We start from the raw sequence: 21,466 nt of genomic DNA, 5'->3' as shown, positions 1-21,466 counted from the left end.
TTGCCATGTGTAAAATTTTTACCCGTTTTTAGCTCTGTCAGTTTTTGAGGAGATAGGACGATAAAATGTTTTGATAATTAAGAGTTGAATCGATCCACTATCATCGCGAATATCACGATTGTATAATCGATAGCATCTCATTTTGATTTTTTTTAAGATCGGTTCATATCCGTAACTTTGACAGTGATAACTGACAATATTTCAAGATAGGCTATTGACTATTGTTCTAATAATCTGTGCCTGTGGTTTCAAGCTTCGCAGCGATGATCCAGAATTTTTATAATTTAGTTTTTAATTTTTCGCATAAATAAAATTTAATATACAGAATAAGTTAATCAAAATATATTTGTGCCTTGGTATATAAATTCATTAAATATTTTTTTTAAGTTCTGAATCTTCTGCGTGCAGAAAAAAAATAATTAAAGCGGAATACTATTAACCTTACGACACTATGTGGATTTTGGAAATAAATTCATTTTTATAGGTTTGTATCAAAGATTTTATTTTATAATTATTTTATTTACAGTATATACCATATAATAGTCGATTATAATATTTTATATTTTTATAAACATCAATAGCTCACTTTATACCCGTAATGGTTTCTAAATAAATAAAGGTCCAGTATAATATAATATAAATAAAAGAATTTTATTTTGACCCAATAAATTATATCGCTTACAATTTTAATACATCAATTTGATTACATAATAGTATTCTTTCTCTTTTATATTTTCTTATTGAACAGATCTTTATAGTGTTTCTTATTATTTGGCTCAATAATTTCTAAGGTTCATCTTATAGCACTGAATTAAATAACCTGAGGATATGGGTTTAAACTAAAATTAAAGACAAAAATAATCAGCAGAAGTCTCGGCCCTTATGGTATAAGAAATGTGAGAGCACTTGATATAAAAGGTCATTATTGTTATAGCTGTTTATGAACAACATTAAAGAACAATGTTATTTCTCTTTCTATATTTTCTATTAAATTGTTGGGCAAAATATAATTAAGATAAAATAAATAAAGTAGGTTATATATTAATCATTTAGGAATATGGTTTATACACAATTTTAAAGATTTTTTTTATAATAAGTTACTTATATTAATAACAGCGTCACAGTGGCGGGCTGTGAGCACGGAGCCAGCGGCGCTGCCTCTGGGGGCGGGCGGCCGGGCGACACAATACGTCGCGTGAAGGTGAAGATGTCGTCAGTTTCTGCTCAAGGCGTGGTGGAGCGCGCTTCTGCTGAACTCTCGCGTCGAATCACCGGCCTCGGCCTCCGTGGCAGAAAGCGTTCTCCTGGTGTAGTGGAACGGGTTGCTAATGCACTCTGTGGTCCTGCCTCATCTGCTCCGAGAATACCCCGTCGGAGAAGACCCTCACCGAGACCACTAGTCTGGAGTCAGTTTATATTAGATGAAAAATTTCTTGAAAAGTTTTTTCTTTATTTCAATTCAAACGATAGAAGAACCCTTGGTCAAGTATGCACGAAGTGGAGGGATATTTTGTACTCGTCTACCCGCTGGTGGATGGGTCTTGTTGCCATAGTGGATTTCCGTGAGAGTAGATCTGAGTCTGAATGTTGCATGCAAAGATTTTATAACTCTGTGGTGAGGAGGGGTGTTCGTGGAATGGCTTTGGTGGCGGCATCAGATGAGGACATTAATGAGTTTATTCGAGTATTTCCATTGTCAGCTAACCATGTTAATGCTTTAAGTTTGAAGGGTTGTACAGTAACAGACAGAGGTTTAGAGTCTATTCTGGATCATTTAGAGGTGGGTTCACTAATAGGAATTGTATTGTTAAATAATTTGTGATCATAAATGCTTTTATTTTGCTTTTTAGGTTCTATTTGAGCTTGAGTTAACAGGCTGTAATGAAATAACAGAGGCTGGTATATGGGCATGTTTAACCCCAAGAATTGTCTCACTCACACTTACTGACTGTATTAACATTGCAGATGAAGCTGTAAGTTATTTGTATATTTTGTATGCTTGCATTGCATGGCATTAGCCATAAATCAAATAATATTCTATGTTTTACCAAACAGGTTGGTGCTGTGGCTCAGCTCTTACCATCATTGTATGAGTTCTCACTTCAAGCCTACCATGTGACAGATGCAGCTTTGGGTTATTTCTCTCAAAAGCAGAGTGCTTCACTCAGTATATTAAGGCTTCACAGTTGTTGGGAGCTTACTAATCATGGGGTCGTCAACATAGGTAAAAATTTTTTTAAAATTACATTTGATAGCTATTAAAGTATGTTTAAGAACAATGGTGATTGTTCTATACTGTGTGTACATATTTTTTGACAGTTCACTCATTACCGAACCTTACGGTGCTGTCATTAAGTGGGTGCAGTAAAGTAACAGACGAAGGTGTGGAGTTGGTAGCAGAGAATCTACCACGTCTAAGAAGCCTCGACCTTAGCTGGTGTCCGCGAGTAACTGATAGCGCGCTGGAGTACATCGCGTGTGATCTAAACCAACTGGAAGAATTGACACTTGACAGGTATATTTTTTTAATTTTACTTATTTCTGGTCACCTGATAAGTATATCTGTTTCTAGTTGATCTTCTCAAATAAATTAAAAATAAAATCGTATGTTCTTGACAACATTTCATGTTTTAATAATTTTAGAAACAGCCAGCAAAGTTTATGGAAAATTTATCTAGACATTGCCTTGCTCTTACGAGCACCTCACGAGTTCGTTTCTAAAGAATACTAAAGAATAAATAAAAACATGTTTGGTATAGTCCTTTTCATGTACACGCCGCTGTTATAATTATTTCGTTTGTAATCTTTGTCACATTTTTCTCTGACACATCTGCAATTAAATTATGAACAATTAAAAATAATAATAACTTCAAGTTTATAATGCTTATGTAATATATGTTTTAATTTCAGTTACCTAGTTTCATCACGTTATGTATTTGTTCAATTTTGTCGCAAAAACGAATTTATATCATAAAAGTACCATCAATACAGCAAAAAATTATTAAATGGCAACTCTAAAAAGTACCTGTTATGGCGGCAACTCTCTTCCGAACATTGTTTAGTGGTATTAAAACACCTTGATTCTTATGTTCCGCTTCACAGAACTCTTTCAGCTTCAATATCTTTTCTCGAGCCGAACTTTTTACAACTTTTGGCATTGTAATCAATCTTTAAAATGTACAAAGCTAGTTAAAAATTCACAAAAATCTACCACAACAAACGAACTTGATAACATCGACGAATGACAACATTGTCGACCTGTCAAATTTAGTTCCAAAAATCACCGCGGAACTTCTTTCATGAAAAGCACTATACATACACATAAATTGCTTTTTTCGCGTAGTGAATTTTTGATTGAACGTCAATATTGAAAAAAAAATCGTAGGTCCATATTCTTATCCGTATCTCGAGTCACAACCTCCTTTTGAGCCCTATGAAATATTTAAATCTGCAATAATATAAATTATACATGAGAAAATGGTTTGAGAGCTATTGAAACTAAGTTATTTAAGCTATTTAAGTTTGTTTGTCGTGACATATACATGACAACTATTAGCATTTTTTCATTATTACATTGAATTGTCTTAAACTATAATCTTCCAAGTCTAAGAGTTGTAGTAGCCCTATGAGCAGGCCGACCTTTTTAATGTAAACTTGATTATTTCAATTATTTTACATGAAAATAAATGTTTTTTAATATCTTTCAAGATGCGTGCACATAACGGACATAGGCGTTGGTTACATCAGCACGATGCAATCTCTGGTAGCATTGTATCTCCGTTGGTGCTCACAACTCCGAGATTTTGGCGTACAGCATCTATGTGCTATGCGCGCTTTGCAACTGCTCTCGCTGGCCGGTCTGTATACCTTATGTACTAATATTTAAGTACTATAGATATAAAAAAATATTGTAAAAATATCACTTCATGTTTTCCTGTGACTTGTGTTTTGAAATGATATTCAATGTCCCTCTTTTTATGCATATAATTAAAAAAAATACTAACATGGTATAACAAAGATGGGTACGCTTGCTACCTTTTGTCCACGATTTATAATAAGGCCGAATCAACGTTCATTCTGTATTTGTTGTAAACTGAGATGCTTATGTGAAAAAAAAAATAGTAAGCTTTAGGGTTTAATGAGCTTTAGTTATGATAACCTAGTAGACATAGTCACGAATACAAAACCATACTTAGTAGAAAAGAAATAATTAATTTAATTTTAAGTTTGTTATTTATTTTTGCAACATTCAATCCAACCAATGATAAACGGAGTAAATGGTGGTGAAAGTTTAAATTCTGGAGATACACACAATCACCAACTCAAATTTTTAGTGATTATGACTTATGTTCTTAAGTATTTCTTTGATTTCATTACTTCAATACTACTTTGTTCAGAAGTAAAAATGCCAAAACCGACAATTCCAGGGTGCCCATTGCTAACGTCAGGCGGTTTGTCCAGTTTGATTCAGCTCCGTCAATTACGAGAACTTGAGTTGACCAATTGTCCAGGGGCTTCGCCAGAACTGTTCGATTACCTGCGGGAACACTTGCCCAGATGTGTCATCATAGAATAATATGCGTAGGTATAACTTCAGGGGTTCACGTGGCTTGTATAGCAACTAAGAAAGTGTTCTTGTAGGAATTTGAATTCTGTGACGTTTTTTCAACAGTTATGAAATTCTATAATTATTGTTGATTATTTTTCCGACCCAAATATCGGCCAATAGAATTGCACCATTCGACGTCACGTGGTACAACCTACATGGTATTATACTGAAAATTTTTTGTGAAAATTTTCTCTGGTCGTTGCTTCAAGAAAAGTATTAAGTAGTTGTTTTATTCATTATGAAATTCTTATTTGTTAACTGTACATTTCGTCTCATGGTGCAATTCTATTGGCCGACATTTGGGTCGGAAAAATAATCCCCCGAATACCACTCGAGCTTCAAAATTATCGGGTATTTCCCGATAGGTTCGTTGCAAACAATTAATATAGTCGTCATGACGACTATAGTCGTCGAAGCTCTTGTGGTATTACATATGAATATTCTTGTGCATTTAAAATTGTCATACTTTATTGGTATAGAAAGAAACATTCCCTTGTTACAACCATAGACTTCTGTTGTCACAGAATTCAAACTATATGTTACAAATGCTGCAAATGAGCCTGGAATGTTGCCATATGCACTATTTCCGTTAACAATCATGATATAATTTACGACAAAAATCCTTGTTCTTAAAACAAAAAAATCATATTTTTCTTATTTGAATTGCAAATTAATGGACATAGTGCATGTGCCTCCGAAAAGTAAAATTTATATTCAATATAAAACAGATATACAGTATTTGCTAATAGTCAATTTTTAGAGTTGCATTATGCGTTATTCGATTAAGACTAATCTGAATCTCAAAATGACTATTTTCGATATATTTTTAGCTTCACATTTTCACTACGCTATTTGTGTGGTGCTGAAAGTTAATTTAAGTTTGACCAATTGTACGCTTCTCACGAGACTTGGATTTATTGCATGTATAAGACTACCGTTCTCTATGTAATGTACAGAAGTAGTGTTATTATAGTATAGCTCAAATTCCCGAATATTATTTTTAAATATATTAACGGCGATTCATGTTTTTATAAAGCAGCGAAGTGTGTGTTATTTATATGTTATTAAAGTCTAAATAGGTTCATGCGCTTGTAGCGCTTTAAGAGTCAACTGACAAGAGAAAGCGAATAAACGCGTAAACATAACATCGCAGTGCAATTTGGTCATTAATTTAGAGAATCGCCTTATTGACCTTGTATATTAAGAACTTAGTCTCTAAATAAAACTATGAATGAATGTATTTTTTAGCGTAAATCTAGATTTTTGCACCGCAATATCCCACCTAATTCTATTTGCTCAAGTTCCTCTTATGTGTAACTGCGGAACGTTTGCTTTCATTATCTATTAATCAAATGAAAAATATCTTTGTACATGGATACAATAAAATATTTCTAGTCTGTATAGCAGTTATGTTTATGAAGCAATTCATTGACAGCTTCTTAAAACTTATCAAGGCAAATTACGATCGAAAACTAAATCAAGATCTGATCTCAGTATGAGTGACAAAGTATCAAACACTGACGTAAAAATGTCTTCGTCGAATATTTGTATGAAAATTATTACAGGGCGTAAAATTAAGAGTTTTCATACAAATGCGTGACGGAGTGGTTTTGTATGGTAGCGTTTTAATCTTTATCAAACTCATGGTAAGACTACTGTAGTGCTACTGTTGGCAAAGTGTTAAATTTTAACGACTACGTAGAATATTAGAACGAAATCTTGTTTTGCACGGAACCACTTTAAAATTATTGACTAAGATTAGTTGGCCTTAGATATTTCATCCACATTTTTTCCATTGCTGTCCTTAAAAAAATTGCCGATGTATGAGACTAAATAAATAATTAATATAAATTTAATCAACAGGATCCAATATTATAGTTGTTAATAACTTGAAACCTATATAACCATTTGGTAAACAATATTGAACTATAACGTCTGTATTATTTTGATAGCTATTTCTAGTTTAAGTCTAGTCAGAAAATTATGTTTAGGTATGTAACATAGTGTGGTTCTTAAGGTAATATGTGTGACTGCTATGCAATATTAAACAGAACTCTACTAAACAAGGATTTAAGGAAATTTCAGGCGTTAGACATTTTTGCTAAATGTACACGTTTTTTGCCTGTGTGCGTAAGTCGTTCACACATATGGGACTTGAGATAAAATCACTATTCGACATGTGCAACCCACTAACGCTAATCGACATTGGATGGGAATGACATTCGCTCACGCTTAGTCACGTGACCATTTAAACCAACTGATTTTGTGTCAAGCCCATGGAACCAAATATGTTATATCTCGCTCTCTCATATTAAATCTTTCTCTCTCTCTTCAATAATTGGTATATTTTGACTAACGAGTTATTTGAGGAATATCAACTAGTACATACCCAATACGTAATCGTTCTTATTTTGTTTTATTATTTAAAATTCTTGAATAATAATAAATCTATAACATGCTCTTTTGATAAACGGTTCTATGAGATATATGGCGGTATTTTGATCAAAGAATTCGGACATCATTTTTATAACTTTGTCTAAAAATGTAACAAATCTTCAAAAATAAAGATCTCAAGATCTAAATCTCAGCTTAAATATTGGCGGATATTAAACTTATGGGGTTTTATCGCGCTTAAAACATAAACGCTATACACTGACTGGACCTCAAATATCCCGCGTCAAATTAGTTGCATAATTTTGTTCATAACGTACAACCTATTATATGTGCGTCGTACACGGAATAAATAAATAATGTTGAAAATGCCTTTGGTCGAATGTATGGAGCGAAACGCTCACTTTACAAATACCTAAGCTCGACGTCTCGAAGTGGCGACGCTAATATTTTAGTTTTTGAAAAGCATTAAAGGGTATTTATTATCTTTTAATATATATATGTTTTTAACGAGTTTTAACTTCTTTTTTTTTTAGTTATTGAAGTTTCACGTTTACTTCCCATCCCAAGTTTTACTATTTTTTTACAGATACTATGTGTACGTAGTCGATTCTTGAATAAAATATTTTAATAGACGCAAAAACGTGGTCGTGGTGACACCGGTTTTATGGTCTCTAAGGAAATGATAATTAATATACAATCAAATTTATATCGATTCTGCTTAACGTTTGTCTGTGGGCAATATTACTAGAAAAAGTATTGACCATTTAGAAGCACAATAGCTATAAGTAAAAAAATTGTTCTGTATTTTTTAAATATTCGTTGATAATACTTAATGCCCTTATTACTATTTTATAAAGTAATTATTATAATATTTTTGTGGGTTTATGATTTTTCTAGTTTTTTTTTTTACAAATTTTATTACTATACCGTCCGAATCTTATGTACAAGTGCGTGAATGTGTGTGTTAAGTGTGCATGGTAAATATTAAAGGTACCAATACTGAACAGAGTTTTTGTATTGGAAGATTTAACAAGTATATATGATTTGTTGCGAAGAAATCGATTCTAGACATTATAGACACAGTAGAAAGTAGATAAAATGTTTCATTAAAGAAATTCTTTAACAAAACTACGTAAAACCAACAATATGATGCAATATGCGTGCCTCTAAATGTATGTAGTACTAGTTTAGCTTGTATAAATACTTCGGTTCTCACGTGATTCTCAAATATTTGATGTTGTGTAGAATTTTATTTTCCCTAATACTAGTGTGCTCATTCTGTACATATTTCGTGACAAATATTTTGAAATTCAAATAAGACTTAAAACGTTGTTTAGACGATAATTCTGGTAAATGGTTGTAATTAAACAATATAAGCAATAATATTTGTGTATTTATTATGTCTTACGCAGCACTTACTAATACTAGACAACGCTGGGCAACAGCATTATTAAGATTTCGAAATCATACTTTTACAACTTTACCTTGAAAGTATTGTCACTGCGTGGTCTGAGTCTATATTTTTGTATATGTGTGGTAGCTATTTAATGATCAATTTAGCATTTATTAAATGTACTGGTGTGTTTTATTTGTGGCTGATATTTGAATTTTGTGTTGAACCTAATTCCTTATGAGTTGAAAAAATATGGTTATGTACTTAAATATGTATGTCTTTTGTTTTTAGGTAGTGTGTTTATTTGTAAATTACTCAGTGAGATGTTATAGTGCAATATAGATGTACTGTTTTAAAATGTGTTTTAATTATACTGGCTATGTTGGCTGAGAAAACCTCTCTATTATAGAAAGTAGAAAATATACCTTGTTTTTCGTTACCGGCTAATTAATCGGTTTATTAATTTTACAACCGTGCACTTTGCAAAGTGTTTTTTTTATACAGAACATCCAAACTAACCTTGGACTCAATTGCCTCTGCTCATCTATGTGTAAGGTATACAAGAAGGTCACCAGCCGAACGACCACGACGAGAGCCGAACTGATAATCGCTAATCAGTTGTTAGCCCTCTAGATACCTCAAGAGCTGGCCATTAATAATAGATTCCATTATTTTGGAGAACAAGAACGTTATAGCTATTGGTCGATAGTTGGACGGATCAGAGCGTTCGCCTTTTTTAGAGTTCGGATGTATCGAAGCGGTCTTCCAGCACTTGGGACAGTGCCGAGCGAGTACAGGTACCGGAAATGCGCGTTGGGACTGGTCCTTAATTATATTTAAATGATTCAAGGGATTGATTTTATCTCACATTCAGTCACTTGACCATTTCCATTTTCCACGGCGGAGTCACGCTTATCGCACTTATTACTTTGTATGTACAGTATTTAAAACATCCAGGTGTAGGGCTGATGAGTTTATTTTTGTTTTCATAATTAATAACTGATAAGCGATAGTTTTCCTAGTCTGTTGGATTCACGTTGTCTGTGGGTGTCCGACTCTGTCGTAAGTATCATATTATCTGTGTGCGTTATGTTTTGGCGCGTAAGCTAGCAGTAGCAGCAGCTGTTGTTTTGTTAGTTGTTACCTTCTTGTTTATTACAGTACACTTATTTTGCTAATAATTCATAAGAAAACTAATATAAAATGGATATTATAGATACTATAAAATCAAACAAAGCTTACGTGAAGTCCAAAAACATAGTAAAGAATTGGGAAAATGAATTTAAAATTAAGAATTCTCGTTTACCTTCAAAGTTTGATATAAAAGAAGCCCCGGCGAGTATTAAATATGCTTATAAAAAGTATTTTCAACTTAAAAGTGCAGCACTTGAAAATTCATTATCCATTTGTGACATAGATGATGAGCCTCTAAAATCGCCAGAATCATTAAGGTTAACAGAATGGTCGACTGACACCGCACAAGACGACAGTTTTCAAGAAATACCGATGCCGATGTTACCTTCTGACAAAGAATTAGATAGAATTTTATCTGTAAAACAATCAAAAGAACCACACGTTACTCAAACTAAGTTCAGTGAAAACTTATCCAAGAAATTATTTCACAATCGAAAATTTTCCATTCGAAATCCAAGGAAGTTATCTGTGTCTAGAAGTTTTTCACAGCCAAATAATCATAATTATTCAGAAAACTCATTTGAACAACAAAATACCAGCTTGTGTTTATCTTCATCAAGTAGTCAATTGAAAGAAAACACAGAGGCTAATTATATTTTTAGCAGTACTGATAGTCCATATTGTAATAATAATAATAATAATGAAAAAACTGAAAGCAGCCTATGTTCTACTTCTAGTGTACTTGACAATAAAAGGTCTAAGAACAATAATAATAAAGGAATGTTTACTTCTATTAATTGCTTAAATGATTCTGCATCTTCAGTGAGACAATTAAACTCAGGATGGCTTCAGAGAGCACTTGGTACATCAGAACCAAATAAAGAATCTATTAAAAGTATTACTCAAAGTTATGAAAAGTTAGGTTTAAGTAATGTTACTATTCAAAACCTGCCTGAGAAAAGTGCTGAGTATGTAGAAAACAGTGCATCTGAAGATGAAGATGAATCTCTAAAAAAATTAAAACCAGCCCTCAAAAAAAGAAAAATAATGATAGAGCATAAGACAACTGAGAGCGAGAGACACATGAATATTAATACAGATAAAAGTGATATATCACAAAGCAAAAAATTAAAAGTTAAAAAATCTCAAAAAAAAAATACAGTTAAAAATAGGGTAGAGTCAAGTAATGATAATATAAATGCTGACCCACCTGACATTTCAGAATATTTACCCTTTGGTTTAAAAGAAGTTATTACTCCCAGGCACTCTAATGTTACAGACATTCTGGACTTTGTAAGTGACAAGCAAGATCAAGAAATAAAAAATAGTAAAAGTAAATTAGAAGTTCAATTAGAAAAGAAGATTGAAAATGGATCCTTAAATGAAAATTTTGTTAGAATTAATATAGAAAAAAAAGTCTATGCTAGAGGTAAGAAATCAATGAAGTATTCCACATATAAAAAAAAATTGTGGAAGGATAAAAAAGCTCTACACTCTGGTATGGAATTTCCAGAAGCTGGTAAAATTACCTGTTTTAAATGTGGTCTTACTGGTCATATGGCCCGTTACTGTACAAGTCAAAAAGAAAATGCCTTACTTCCCTTAAATGATAACTGTGAAGAAAGTGATATGCCTACACTCGAAGATATGGAAAAAATTGTAAATAAACCATCTAATACCACCACTGAGGATGAATTGCATGCTTGTCTTTATGAGGCCAGTAAAATACCAGAAACTTTTAAAATGTTGCTTGATACACCAAGTGAGGACTACATCAAACCAATTCTTTCTAGCCCTGATGATGCATCTGAAGAGTTATACAATGCGCTAGAGTTGTTTGGTCATAAACAATTTCGCCCAGGTCAAGAAAAAGCAATAAAGAGAATATTATGTGGGCTATCCACTTTACTCATATTATCAACAGGAGGAGGAAAATCTTTGTGTTACCAATTGCCTGCATATATTTATAGTAAATATTATAAATGCATAACATTAGTTATATCTCCACTGGTCTCATTAATGGAAGATCAAGTATTAAGTATGCCAGAATTTCTAAAAGCAGGGTGCTTACACACAAACCAACCACCTACTCAGAGGCAAAAAATTGTTGAATTAATAAAGGATGGTCAGATTAATATATTGTTAATTTCACCCGAAGCACTTATTTCTAGTGACACCTCAAATGGATTTTCAGGTTTATTTAAATCTTTGCCTCAAATTGCATTTGTTTGCATTGATGAAGCCCACTGTGTCTCTCAATGGAGCCACAATTTTAGACCTAGCTATTTGATGATTTGTAGAGTTTTGAAAGAAAAGTTAAACATTAAATGCATTCTTGGACTTACTGCAACAGCCAGCAAGACAACAATAAAAAGTGTTATAGAGCATATCAAAGTCCCAGATGGTGAAAATGGGGTTGTGATAAATCCATCACTACCAAGTAATTTATATCTGACCATGTCTTTTGAAAAAGATAAAGATAGGGCATTAGTAGCATTGTTGGGATCTGAAAAGTTTAGTTCATTTGATTCTATAATTGTATATTGCATAAGAAGAAATGAGTGTGAGAGAATAGCTGCTGTGATAAGATCCTGTTTATCTCAACCAGGTAAGATTAATATGGAGCCACAAAGTAAGAAACGTAAAAGAATGTCATATATTTCAGAAGCATATCATGCTGGCATGTCAGCTGCTCAACGTAAAAAAATCCAAAAACATTTCATGGATGGCACACTTAAAATTATAGTAGCAACAGTTGCTTTTGGTATGGGTATAAATAAGTCTGACATAAGATGTATTATTCATTATAATATGCCACCTAGTTTTGAATCATATGTTCAAGAAGTTGGAAGAGCTGGACGGGATGGCAAACCGGCATATTGTCACGTTTTCCTGAGCCATAACAGGAATAGCGACAAAAATGAATTGTTGAAACATATTTATTCTAATTCTATTGATAGACCTATTATAAGAAAACTAGTACAGAAAGTGTTGCTTCCCTGCAAGTGTTCACCAGCTTCTGACGATAGTGATGAAAATATAGAAAAAGTTTTTAAGTGCCAAGGACATGAAGTTGGAATACCCATTGAAAATACAGTTGAAGAACTTGATTTACCATCAGAAAATATATCTACTCTTTTGTGTTACATAGAGTTGCATCCAAAACACTATATTAAAGTATTAAATAATGCTTATACTATGTGTAAAATATCCTCATATGGTGGCCCTATTAAAATACTTGAAGCTGCTAAAAATAGTCCACCACTGGCAATGGCATACTTAATTGAAGGTAAAAGAAACACTGAGGTAGTTAATCAAAGTCTATTAGAATTTAATGTTATAGAAGTTGCTGCAGCTTTAGGTTGGGAAAGTGGCATGACAAAATACCATTTAAAAAACTTAGAATGGAATGTTTCTAATGGTATATCCAAAAGATCATCTTTAAAAGTTGAATTTCATACTTTAGGCTTTAAAGTTAAAGCGCAAGGTGATCTTAGTTCCTCTGAATTAGATGGACTATTAGATGATTTGCATAACATTGTATTAAATCAAGAAAAACAAATGTTATATCAACTTGAAGAAATAAATAATTCATTCAATCAACTTTGTACAACAACAGGTGATATATCTCATATGTCAGACAACACTCTTCAGGAAAAGTCTGATTTATTAAAAAGTATTATAAATAACTACTTTGCAAGAGAGGATAATTTGCCCAGCAATATAGTAATTGAACCACGTCCGCTAGATGTTGAACAAATAATAGCTGATGTGAGAGCACTTATTGCAACATATAAGGATTGTTCATTTTCGGGTAGAAGTATAGCAAGAATATTTCATGGGATTTCATCGCCCAACTATCCTGCCCTAGTATGGGGCCGATGCAGGTATTGGCGTTTACATATAGGAGAAGATTTTAATGGTATTATAAAAATTGCGACTCAACAAATAATTCAAATGAAAATGTAACCAATTATAATCTTAAATAAATTGTATTATGACAACTTATTTAAATATTTTAATGAGATTTAATTATTAATTTATCAATGTACACTACATGCTTTGTTAGTTAAAATCACAAGATCATACATAATACATTCTATACTACTTCTTGTTAGCATAATAAAAGATTGCAAAGATCACGTATCAACTTCAGTAGTAATCGTACAAGACTTATTTGAGATAAATGTTTCGTTAATAAAACAAATATTTTGTAATGTTTTTATTAATAACTAGTATAACAGCTATGGAATATAGCATCATAACTTATAGTAGCGCCAATCTGGCCAGAAATAACATAAATAAGTAGGTAATCTATAATAACAGTTATATACTTACATAACCCTTTTTAAACAATATAAACCTGACTTTTTAAAACAAATGATTTGAAATTAAAAATGATTATATAGAATGTTATCACATTTCGACAAAGTTACAATATAAGCAATAACAGTAAATAATAATTTAAAATATAGATAGTATAGCTAGAAAGATTATAGATATTAACTAGGTATCAAAATATTTGGTAAGGTATGTATTCTTCAACAAAACAGTGCTGTTGTCATTTAAGAGGGAGAAGATACTTAAGCTTAAGAAGCAGAAAATTTCATATTTATGTGGGATCAATTGTGCAGGTGCTTACTGAATATATTATAAATATGTATGTTATTAAGTACATATATTTTATGTTTTTAGCCTTATTTTAAACTTCACTCTTCACTAAAAACATTAGATTTATCTTACAATCATTATTTATATGATAATCTTACTTAAAGCAGTTTTGTAGTTTGACAGAATTTTTATAAGACAAGACATAAACATTGAAGTATGGGAGCGTTCAAGTATTACGTAACGCAATTTTTGGAGATTATTGACTCCCTCATGTAACTTGCCGTAACGTTTTTCAGTACCCAAGTATAGTAAAACGTTTCGTGAACACCTAGTGACTCTTTAGTTACTATTATGTGGTGTAAGTCGAAAAAAATATTAACAATAACGCGTAATTTAATCCCCGCCCCGCATCGTAACGTTTAACAAAAGGACCCCCGCCCCCTCCCAAAATACGTTACGTAATACTTGAACGCTCCCTAACAAGATACAGGTACTTTTATTATTCCTATCAAAAAATTATACCTGAGCAATAATATACTTTCAATAAAAACCTACATTTACTTGGTATAATTTTTTGGTGCCTCAGAAATAAGAGAAGTACCTAATTAACACAACTTCCAGGTATATAAAAACATATAACTTTTCAATCAATTATTTAAAAGTTTGTGTCATTTAAATCCATTTTAAAAGTTTTGAATAATTACAATATTCCATCTTAATCAATTACAATAAATTATTTGGGGTAATTAGCATAAATTATTTCCATCAAATGCAAAAAGTTAATAAGCTCAAAATAAAACAACTGCAATAACATTGTAAGTTATAATAGAAATTAAATAACTGTGTGCAATATTTACAATAATTAATTTGTAACTTATACAGAAAGCGAAACAAAACTATTGTATTGGGCGATATTTCGTTTCAATATATCTGCACAAAGTCCTAGCACTCGCTCGAATCTGTCAAATGAAATATATATTATTGTATTTCACACAGTAAACTTACCGAACACATTTATTGAAATAAAAACAGTCACAACAATATACTTATACGTGTTACATATCCATTGCACTCCCTTTGCCCCTTTTACGCAACACCGTTAAATAAGGAAACGGACAACAGAGACCAGAAGCTTTTGATCGGATACCTCTTGCCGAAATTAGTTAAAACTCCTAAGCTGTGTACGTCCTTCTGTCGCTTTATTCTCCTAGCCCGTAATAAACTCGTCTGTCGGCAATTTGTAAACAAAAGCACGGATTTCTTAGAAAGTGCGGTACGTATGACACTTTCTAAGAAAGCCGTGCTTTTGTTTACAAATTGGGATTGCTTGCACGTACTTTATCACGAAGATGCCTCAATATAGCAAGATATGAATAAAATAAGTAAAAATCAAACATGATTACTGGTGCAGTAAAAGACGTTAGACAAAAATAAAAGACTATACGCAAAAGTTTTCAAATAAGAATTCCTTTTTATGTAATAACAACACTAGTCTGAAATAAACTTTTTCTTTGTCTAATACACATTTTTCTTCTTTCTATTTAACGACAACTCTTTGTGACGTCAAAATATTCACAGTCCCTTCAGTGTCGTTATTTAGAGTTTATATGTATATGAACTCTTTTGCAATAAAACGGGCATTTAAAAAAATTTACGTTCTGTCTGTATACTTATAATCGTGTGAATAAATACGCGTGAAGTGAACTCTGACTAATTAATTTACGATAAATTCTGTAAAACTGATGTACGCCAAACAATAAGTAAATAACAATAAGGTAATAAAGATAACATGTTTTTACTTTTAAAAATTAATTAGTTAAAAATGTCAGTGTAGACAGTTAAATTTAGTTAAATTAGTTCCTTTAAACTTTTTGATTCACTTTTATCTTAATTCTAACAAAAACTAACTCTTGTTTGTTTAGTAAGGTTTATATAAGTGTTAGGTTATCAATCTTAAACAAATATTTGCTTACACTTATACATATAATGTATTCCAAATTTGTTTTTATTATTATTCATAAGTGTACTTTGTTTTAATGTGAAAACAATCTTTAAATCTAATCAAATGTTTCATACCAATGTTTGGTCTAGCACCTGTTAATAAATATCATGCCATACCTAGCTCGATCCAGTTTAACACATTTGAGTGGTCCATCCGCCCTAACTGTCGCTGCGCGCGGTCTGTCCAGTAGAAGTGCGATTTCGCCGAAGTAATCCGACGGCCCGAGTCTTCCGACTTCCACTGCCGCACCCTCTGCTTCACCACCACGTTGCTGGAGTACTACAGCTGTACCTGTGTTTCAAATTATTTTAGCTCACGGGCATAAAATTAATCATTAAAGACGTAATCATTGTACATTAAGAAAATTATAATTCTAGTAAAAACTATTGATACAAAATTACATTATTCAAATTTTACTAAAATAAACAAAATTATTTTTATTCATAGTTAAACTTATAAGCAAATTTCGTTTGGGATTTGTGATAATGTGGCATAACACATACTAAAATCTGTTGTGTTTGTTCTGTAAGATTTGAAAGATGTAACAATGTAATTAGGAATTTTAAAATCCAATCTAAAATTAATACTGTATTTCAATAAACAAACCTTCTACAATAATATAGAAATCATTTCCTGGTTCACCCTGCCGCACAATTATTTCACCATCATTAAAGGATACGGGTTCAAGAGCATCTGCCACCGTAAGGCGCTCCCATTTTTCGAGACTTTCTGAAATGTCATTAGTGGTTATGTATAGGCATGACTCATTTTTTTAGTAGACTTCTCAGGTTCAATGCATATGTGAAATTCCTTTTACTGATAATGAAAAGTTATTTTTTTTTAAATAATATATCTACAATAGGCATGGATAAAATATCTCCATACATACCAAGAATGGATACCCGCGATAGAAATTCGTCATACATGCGTCGTTTTCTTATTGTAGAACCCATAAGTATTCTTCTGTATGAATCCCGATCGAGGCCCCAAAGCTTTAATGGAGTACGGGCTCTAACCGTCGCTGCGCGTGGTGTACCATAGATAAGTGCCAGTTCACCAAAACTACCTCCTTCTCCTATAGTTGTTACTACTTCGCCATTTACCAATACCTGAAATCCATGATCAGAAATTAAAACTGCGTTAATATGTCAGATCAGTGTCGGCCTAGTGGCTTCAGCGTGCGACTCTCATCCCCGAGGGCGTAGGTTCGATCCCCGGCTGTGCACTGTGTGTGTGACTTTCTTTCTATGTGCGTATTTAACATTCGCTCGACCGGTAAAGTAAAACATCGTGAGGAAACCGGCTTGCCTTAGACCGAAAACGTCGACGGCGTGTCAGGAACAGGAAGCTGATCACCTACTTGCCTATTAGATTAACAAATGATCATGAAACATATACAGAAAAATGAGGCGCAGACCTAAAAAGGCGCCACAGATTTTATTGTATTAGATAAACGATTTAATTATATTTACAATTAGATGTTTTAAAATTGTAAACTTACAAAACTGACTTAGGTGGTGTGTTAAGAACTTTTTTCAAAATGTTACACTACTTAAATAATATTAAATATATCCTATAAGACTTGTCAGTGCCAGGTAACAGATGAAAAGAAATTGGAATCCACAGCTTCAGAATATAAATATTCTACAGTATTTTAGAAGTAAACAATACTTAATTTCCATAGTAAACAATTTAATTTTAATATTAATTACTTAAGTACCTAAAAGTATAATTATTAAGTATACTATTGTGTAGCAAAAGAAACAATAAGAATCACAATTTAATAAGTAAAGGGCTAAAGTAAGGGCTATTTGTTGAAAGTTTCAATAAATAAACTAACTGTTGCCCTTTTTGTGCTATTCGCACAGGAATATTATATATCTGTCTCAGAAATCCAACAGCAGTGCAACTCCAATTGAAGTGAAACTCACCTCGACTTCACCTGAATCTATAATGTAGAAGTTGTCCCCTTCATCACCTTGTTGTATTACCGTTTCACCAACAAGACATTGCACAGGAAACATTGCATCAAACATATCAGCTCTTTCTGATTCATCTAAGTGTGTAAAGAGCACATTGGATGCTATTGCTCTAGATAAGGCACCCATAGTCTTATAGTCTTTTGGCACCACCTGCATAATATAAGTTTAATTTATTTTCACATAGAACATGTTTTCCTATATAAAAATAAGATTCTGTACTAAATAATATTCTATTTCTACAAAAAAACTAAACTCACCTTTTTGACATAACTAGTAGCATCTTCTTCAGTGACAGGCTCAGCACTGATCCCACCACGTCTTCGAGGCAATTGGCCTCCAAGTACTGGCAGTGGTGACAGCTCTCCATCTGCTTCACCTTCAGATGTTGCTGCAGCAGCAGCTGCTGCCTTAACCTGTTCCTTAAAAATAAAGTGAAATGTATAATAATAGAAAAAATCATTCTGTTGTGTAAATGTGGGCTGCTAGAAATATATAAAAGCTAATTCTAAAGCTTATTAAATTGTCAGAGTTAAACAATAATAATAGTAGAAAATATTGTAAAAATAATTCTAATGTGTAGAAACTTTATATAAAAATTGGGAGCTTGGAACTAAGAATCTACTTCAAAGCATTATTTTTCTCACCATTTTTAAGAATCAGAAGATATTTAATGTAGTAGTCTTACGTAAAGGAGACGTTGCTGGAATGACGAGCTACGCAAGTGTGAAAAATTACGTAGATATTAAATTTAGTTAACTCAATATTTGTAGTCTAAATAAAGGCCAACTTTGTGGAATCTTGCAAATCTATTTTGAGTCTCAGCAGCTGTCAACTGGAGCATTGATTGGACACACAGACGTCTAGTCAAAATTCTAATAAAATTGTATTAGCCCTTTGACTGAATTTTAAAGTTCTTATTAAACAATTTATACACATAAACATTTTATTTCCTATTTAATGAAAATTAAGTAATGAACTCACTCTTTCTAATTTTTGAAAATATTGGCGAAGAAATGTCACGGGATCATCAGGCCTATTTAGACAAAGTTGGACGATACAATTTTTTAATAATATTTGAATATTGTGACTTTGAATATAGTTTTCACATTGATTCAAACATTGTTGCTCCTCTATGGAATCCATTTCTTTAATCATCGCTGCATACTTTAAAAATTAAACAGACTTCATCTCTAATTTACTCCTAATGTTTTGTATTCGTTTTTGTTTCACTTTCTGATTTTTCCACAGTTTTAATCTGTCATTGACTGTAAGCCACAGAAAGTCTAACTCCAATAGCACAGAATAATCCATAGTTTGTAAACGTTACGGATTAATACTAGAATTACTAGAACAATTTTGTGTGGGTAACTTTGGATTAAATGGGAATGCTCAAATATACAAGTTAATAATAAGTAAAAATTAAATTCTCTGAAAATTTATCAACAAACGAATAATATTGAGTATTGAAATTACAACAAGTGGGCAACAAACACAAAAATACGTAATCTACGTTGTGATGCAACGTTACTACGTAATATAAATATATATATATATATTTTTAAAAAATTACATGACTCACTACCGTATAAAAAACATCTCGTTTACAAATTACAAAGAATATTCCTCATCTTTAGCTTAGAATGAGAACAATGCGAAAAAAATTATCCGTTAGGTAATTTAATTAGTCTTCAAGAAGTCAATCACGAAATTTTCATAAAATATAAATAAAAGAAAAGAGATAATATTAAAAAAAATATTTCTTAAATCTTAAAAATATAGTTAAGCGTTATTTTTATATTTGTTGTTTCGTAAATTGCGGTACGAGGTCTCGTATAATTGGAGGGTGAAATTCCACATGGGCTTTACAAATATAACAAAGATACAATCAACTATAATCAGTAAGTTTGCAAATTGATAAATAAGTGATCTTTTAATGTGTAAATTGGGATAAATTTTATGTTTAATTTTATTTGGGATCAATTCAGTGCCAATTTCAGTACTTAAGTATCCATAAAAAAACATTGTTAGAAGTAAAGATGATACTATATGTCTCTCATTATATTTGTTTTTCTATAATTCAACACTTTAAACGTTTGATTTACATACAGTGCGTTTTCCAATTACAGAGCATAATGCGACTCAGTGCCGCACAATGCCGCATAATCCTGAAGCTTAATTGGAACGTGAATTAGTTATCAAATGCATCAGCAGAGTGCGCTAAGTCAGTGTTAAAAAAATTGTTCTGAAAAGAGTTAGCAACCTCATTAATGAATACATGTGGTAAACAATAATAATTGGTTGAAAACTTTTTACGCTTATTTTAACATTTTTTTACTGAAATAAGAGAAAACCTTTAAAGAATATAAGGTTTTAACAAGCTGAATTAACAGTAAAATATTTAGTTTCATGTAAGAAGTTTACATCATTTACGTTTTGAGTAATTTTTTTTAAAATGATTTCTAAAAAAATTATATACTTTTTCAAAACCATTGCAATGTTTACAAAAGTATAATCCTGTAAAATAAATTTGTTTACAGATCCGAATTTTAAAATAAAATTGTATTCATATTTTAAATGTGGAATATAAAAAAGTAACTATTTATATTTTATACCTTCATCCATACTTATATTTTTTTTTTTAGCAGTTTGAAATAACTTTAATTATTTTCAAAATCTACGACGAAACGAAAGCCTTACAAATTTTTCAACAATAAATAATATTTACTAACGAAAATTTCGATAAATGCCAACTTAAAGAAAACACTGGTCAATTTTCTGTCACTTTGTTGGTATTGATTGCGAGAAGCACGAGAGAAGATTAGTTTTGAGAGAGCTCAATTGTGCGAAGCGTTGCTGTAGTTGGAACATTCAACGTTGAGCATTATGCCGCATAATGCGCTCTAGTGCTGTAATTGGAAAACGCACACAATTTTTTTACAATAGATATCGTTTAATTCATTATGCATTATATGAATGGTTATATGTAAATAAAAAATCAATAAGTGATGATGAATTTTTGTATTAAAAATAAAACGATCGAAACTTCTGCTCGATAATTTCGATAAAATAAAATGATTAAGAACGACTGCAATCGGAACGAAACTACTACAAGACAATAATAGACCTTCGTAAATTTGAACAAAAGTTCATTTATGTCAGCTAAATACTTTTGCTCTAGAAAATAATGGACCAACATCTTATCTCGACTTTATGCGTGGTTTCAGGTATTTAGTTATTTTACTGGCCTGTTTCAATTAGTCTGTGCGTCTCAAGTGTCACAAGTCACAACTCACAGTCACACTCTCGTCTCTCAATAAAATGTCATTTATGATTTATCTAGT

General features: G+C 31.9%; 3 protein-coding genes across 6 annotated transcripts; 2 read left to right on the top strand and 1 right to left on the bottom strand.

Annotated features, from left to right (window-relative positions):
- The first annotated feature begins 219 nt into the window (after nt 1–219).
- LOC125049412 (F-box/LRR-repeat protein 16) lies at nt 220–4,693 on the top strand. The gene is made up of 7 exons (XM_047648678.1): nt 220–484; nt 1,117–1,780; nt 1,851–1,973; nt 2,056–2,224; nt 2,320–2,515; nt 3,709–3,857; nt 4,428–4,693. Exons 2-7 carry the CDS (start codon nt 1,208–1,210, stop codon nt 4,574–4,576), a joined length of 1,359 nt encoding a protein of 452 aa, XP_047504634.1. The 5' UTR covers nt 220–484; nt 1,117–1,207; the 3' UTR covers nt 4,577–4,693.
- A 4,788-nt stretch (nt 4,694–9,481) lies between these two features.
- LOC125049679 (ATP-dependent DNA helicase Q4) lies at nt 9,482–13,538 on the top strand. The gene has a single exon (XM_047649088.1). The coding sequence runs from the start codon at nt 9,600–9,602 to the stop codon at nt 13,497–13,499; it is 3,900 nt and encodes a 1,299-aa protein (XP_047505044.1). The 5' UTR covers nt 9,482–9,599; the 3' UTR covers nt 13,500–13,538.
- A 1,411-nt stretch (nt 13,539–14,949) lies between these two features.
- LOC125049682 (cAMP-dependent protein kinase type I regulatory subunit) lies at nt 14,950–19,384 on the bottom strand. Of its 4 annotated transcripts, none has more exons than XM_047649094.1 (7): nt 19,107–19,384; nt 18,383–18,544; nt 18,075–18,275; nt 17,033–17,252; nt 16,750–16,872; nt 16,260–16,434; nt 14,950–15,100 (listed from the first exon to the last, which is right to left on the bottom strand). In XM_047649094.1, the coding sequence occupies exons 1-7, from the start codon at nt 19,278–19,280 to the stop codon at nt 15,016–15,018; spliced, it is 1,140 nt and encodes a 379-aa protein (XP_047505050.1). In that variant the 5' UTR covers nt 19,281–19,384; the 3' UTR covers nt 14,950–15,015. The 4 variants fall into 4 exon arrangements, with proteins under 4 accessions (XP_047505050.1, XP_047505051.1, XP_047505052.1 ...); XM_047649095.1 differs by having other exon boundaries at nt 18,383–18,538; XM_047649096.1 differs by lacking the exon at nt 19,107–19,384 and adding an exon at nt 18,770–18,951.
- Nucleotides 19,385–21,466: the final 2,082 nt, after the last annotated feature.

This window comes from Pieris napi, chromosome 5 (assembly GCF_905475465.1).
Source record: "Pieris napi chromosome 5, ilPieNapi1.2, whole genome shotgun sequence".
NCBI classification, from domain to species: domain Eukaryota; kingdom Metazoa; phylum Arthropoda; class Insecta; order Lepidoptera; family Pieridae; genus Pieris; species Pieris napi.
Note: the sequence above shows the minus strand (reverse complement) of the source record. Positions and strands in the feature narration are given on the sequence as shown.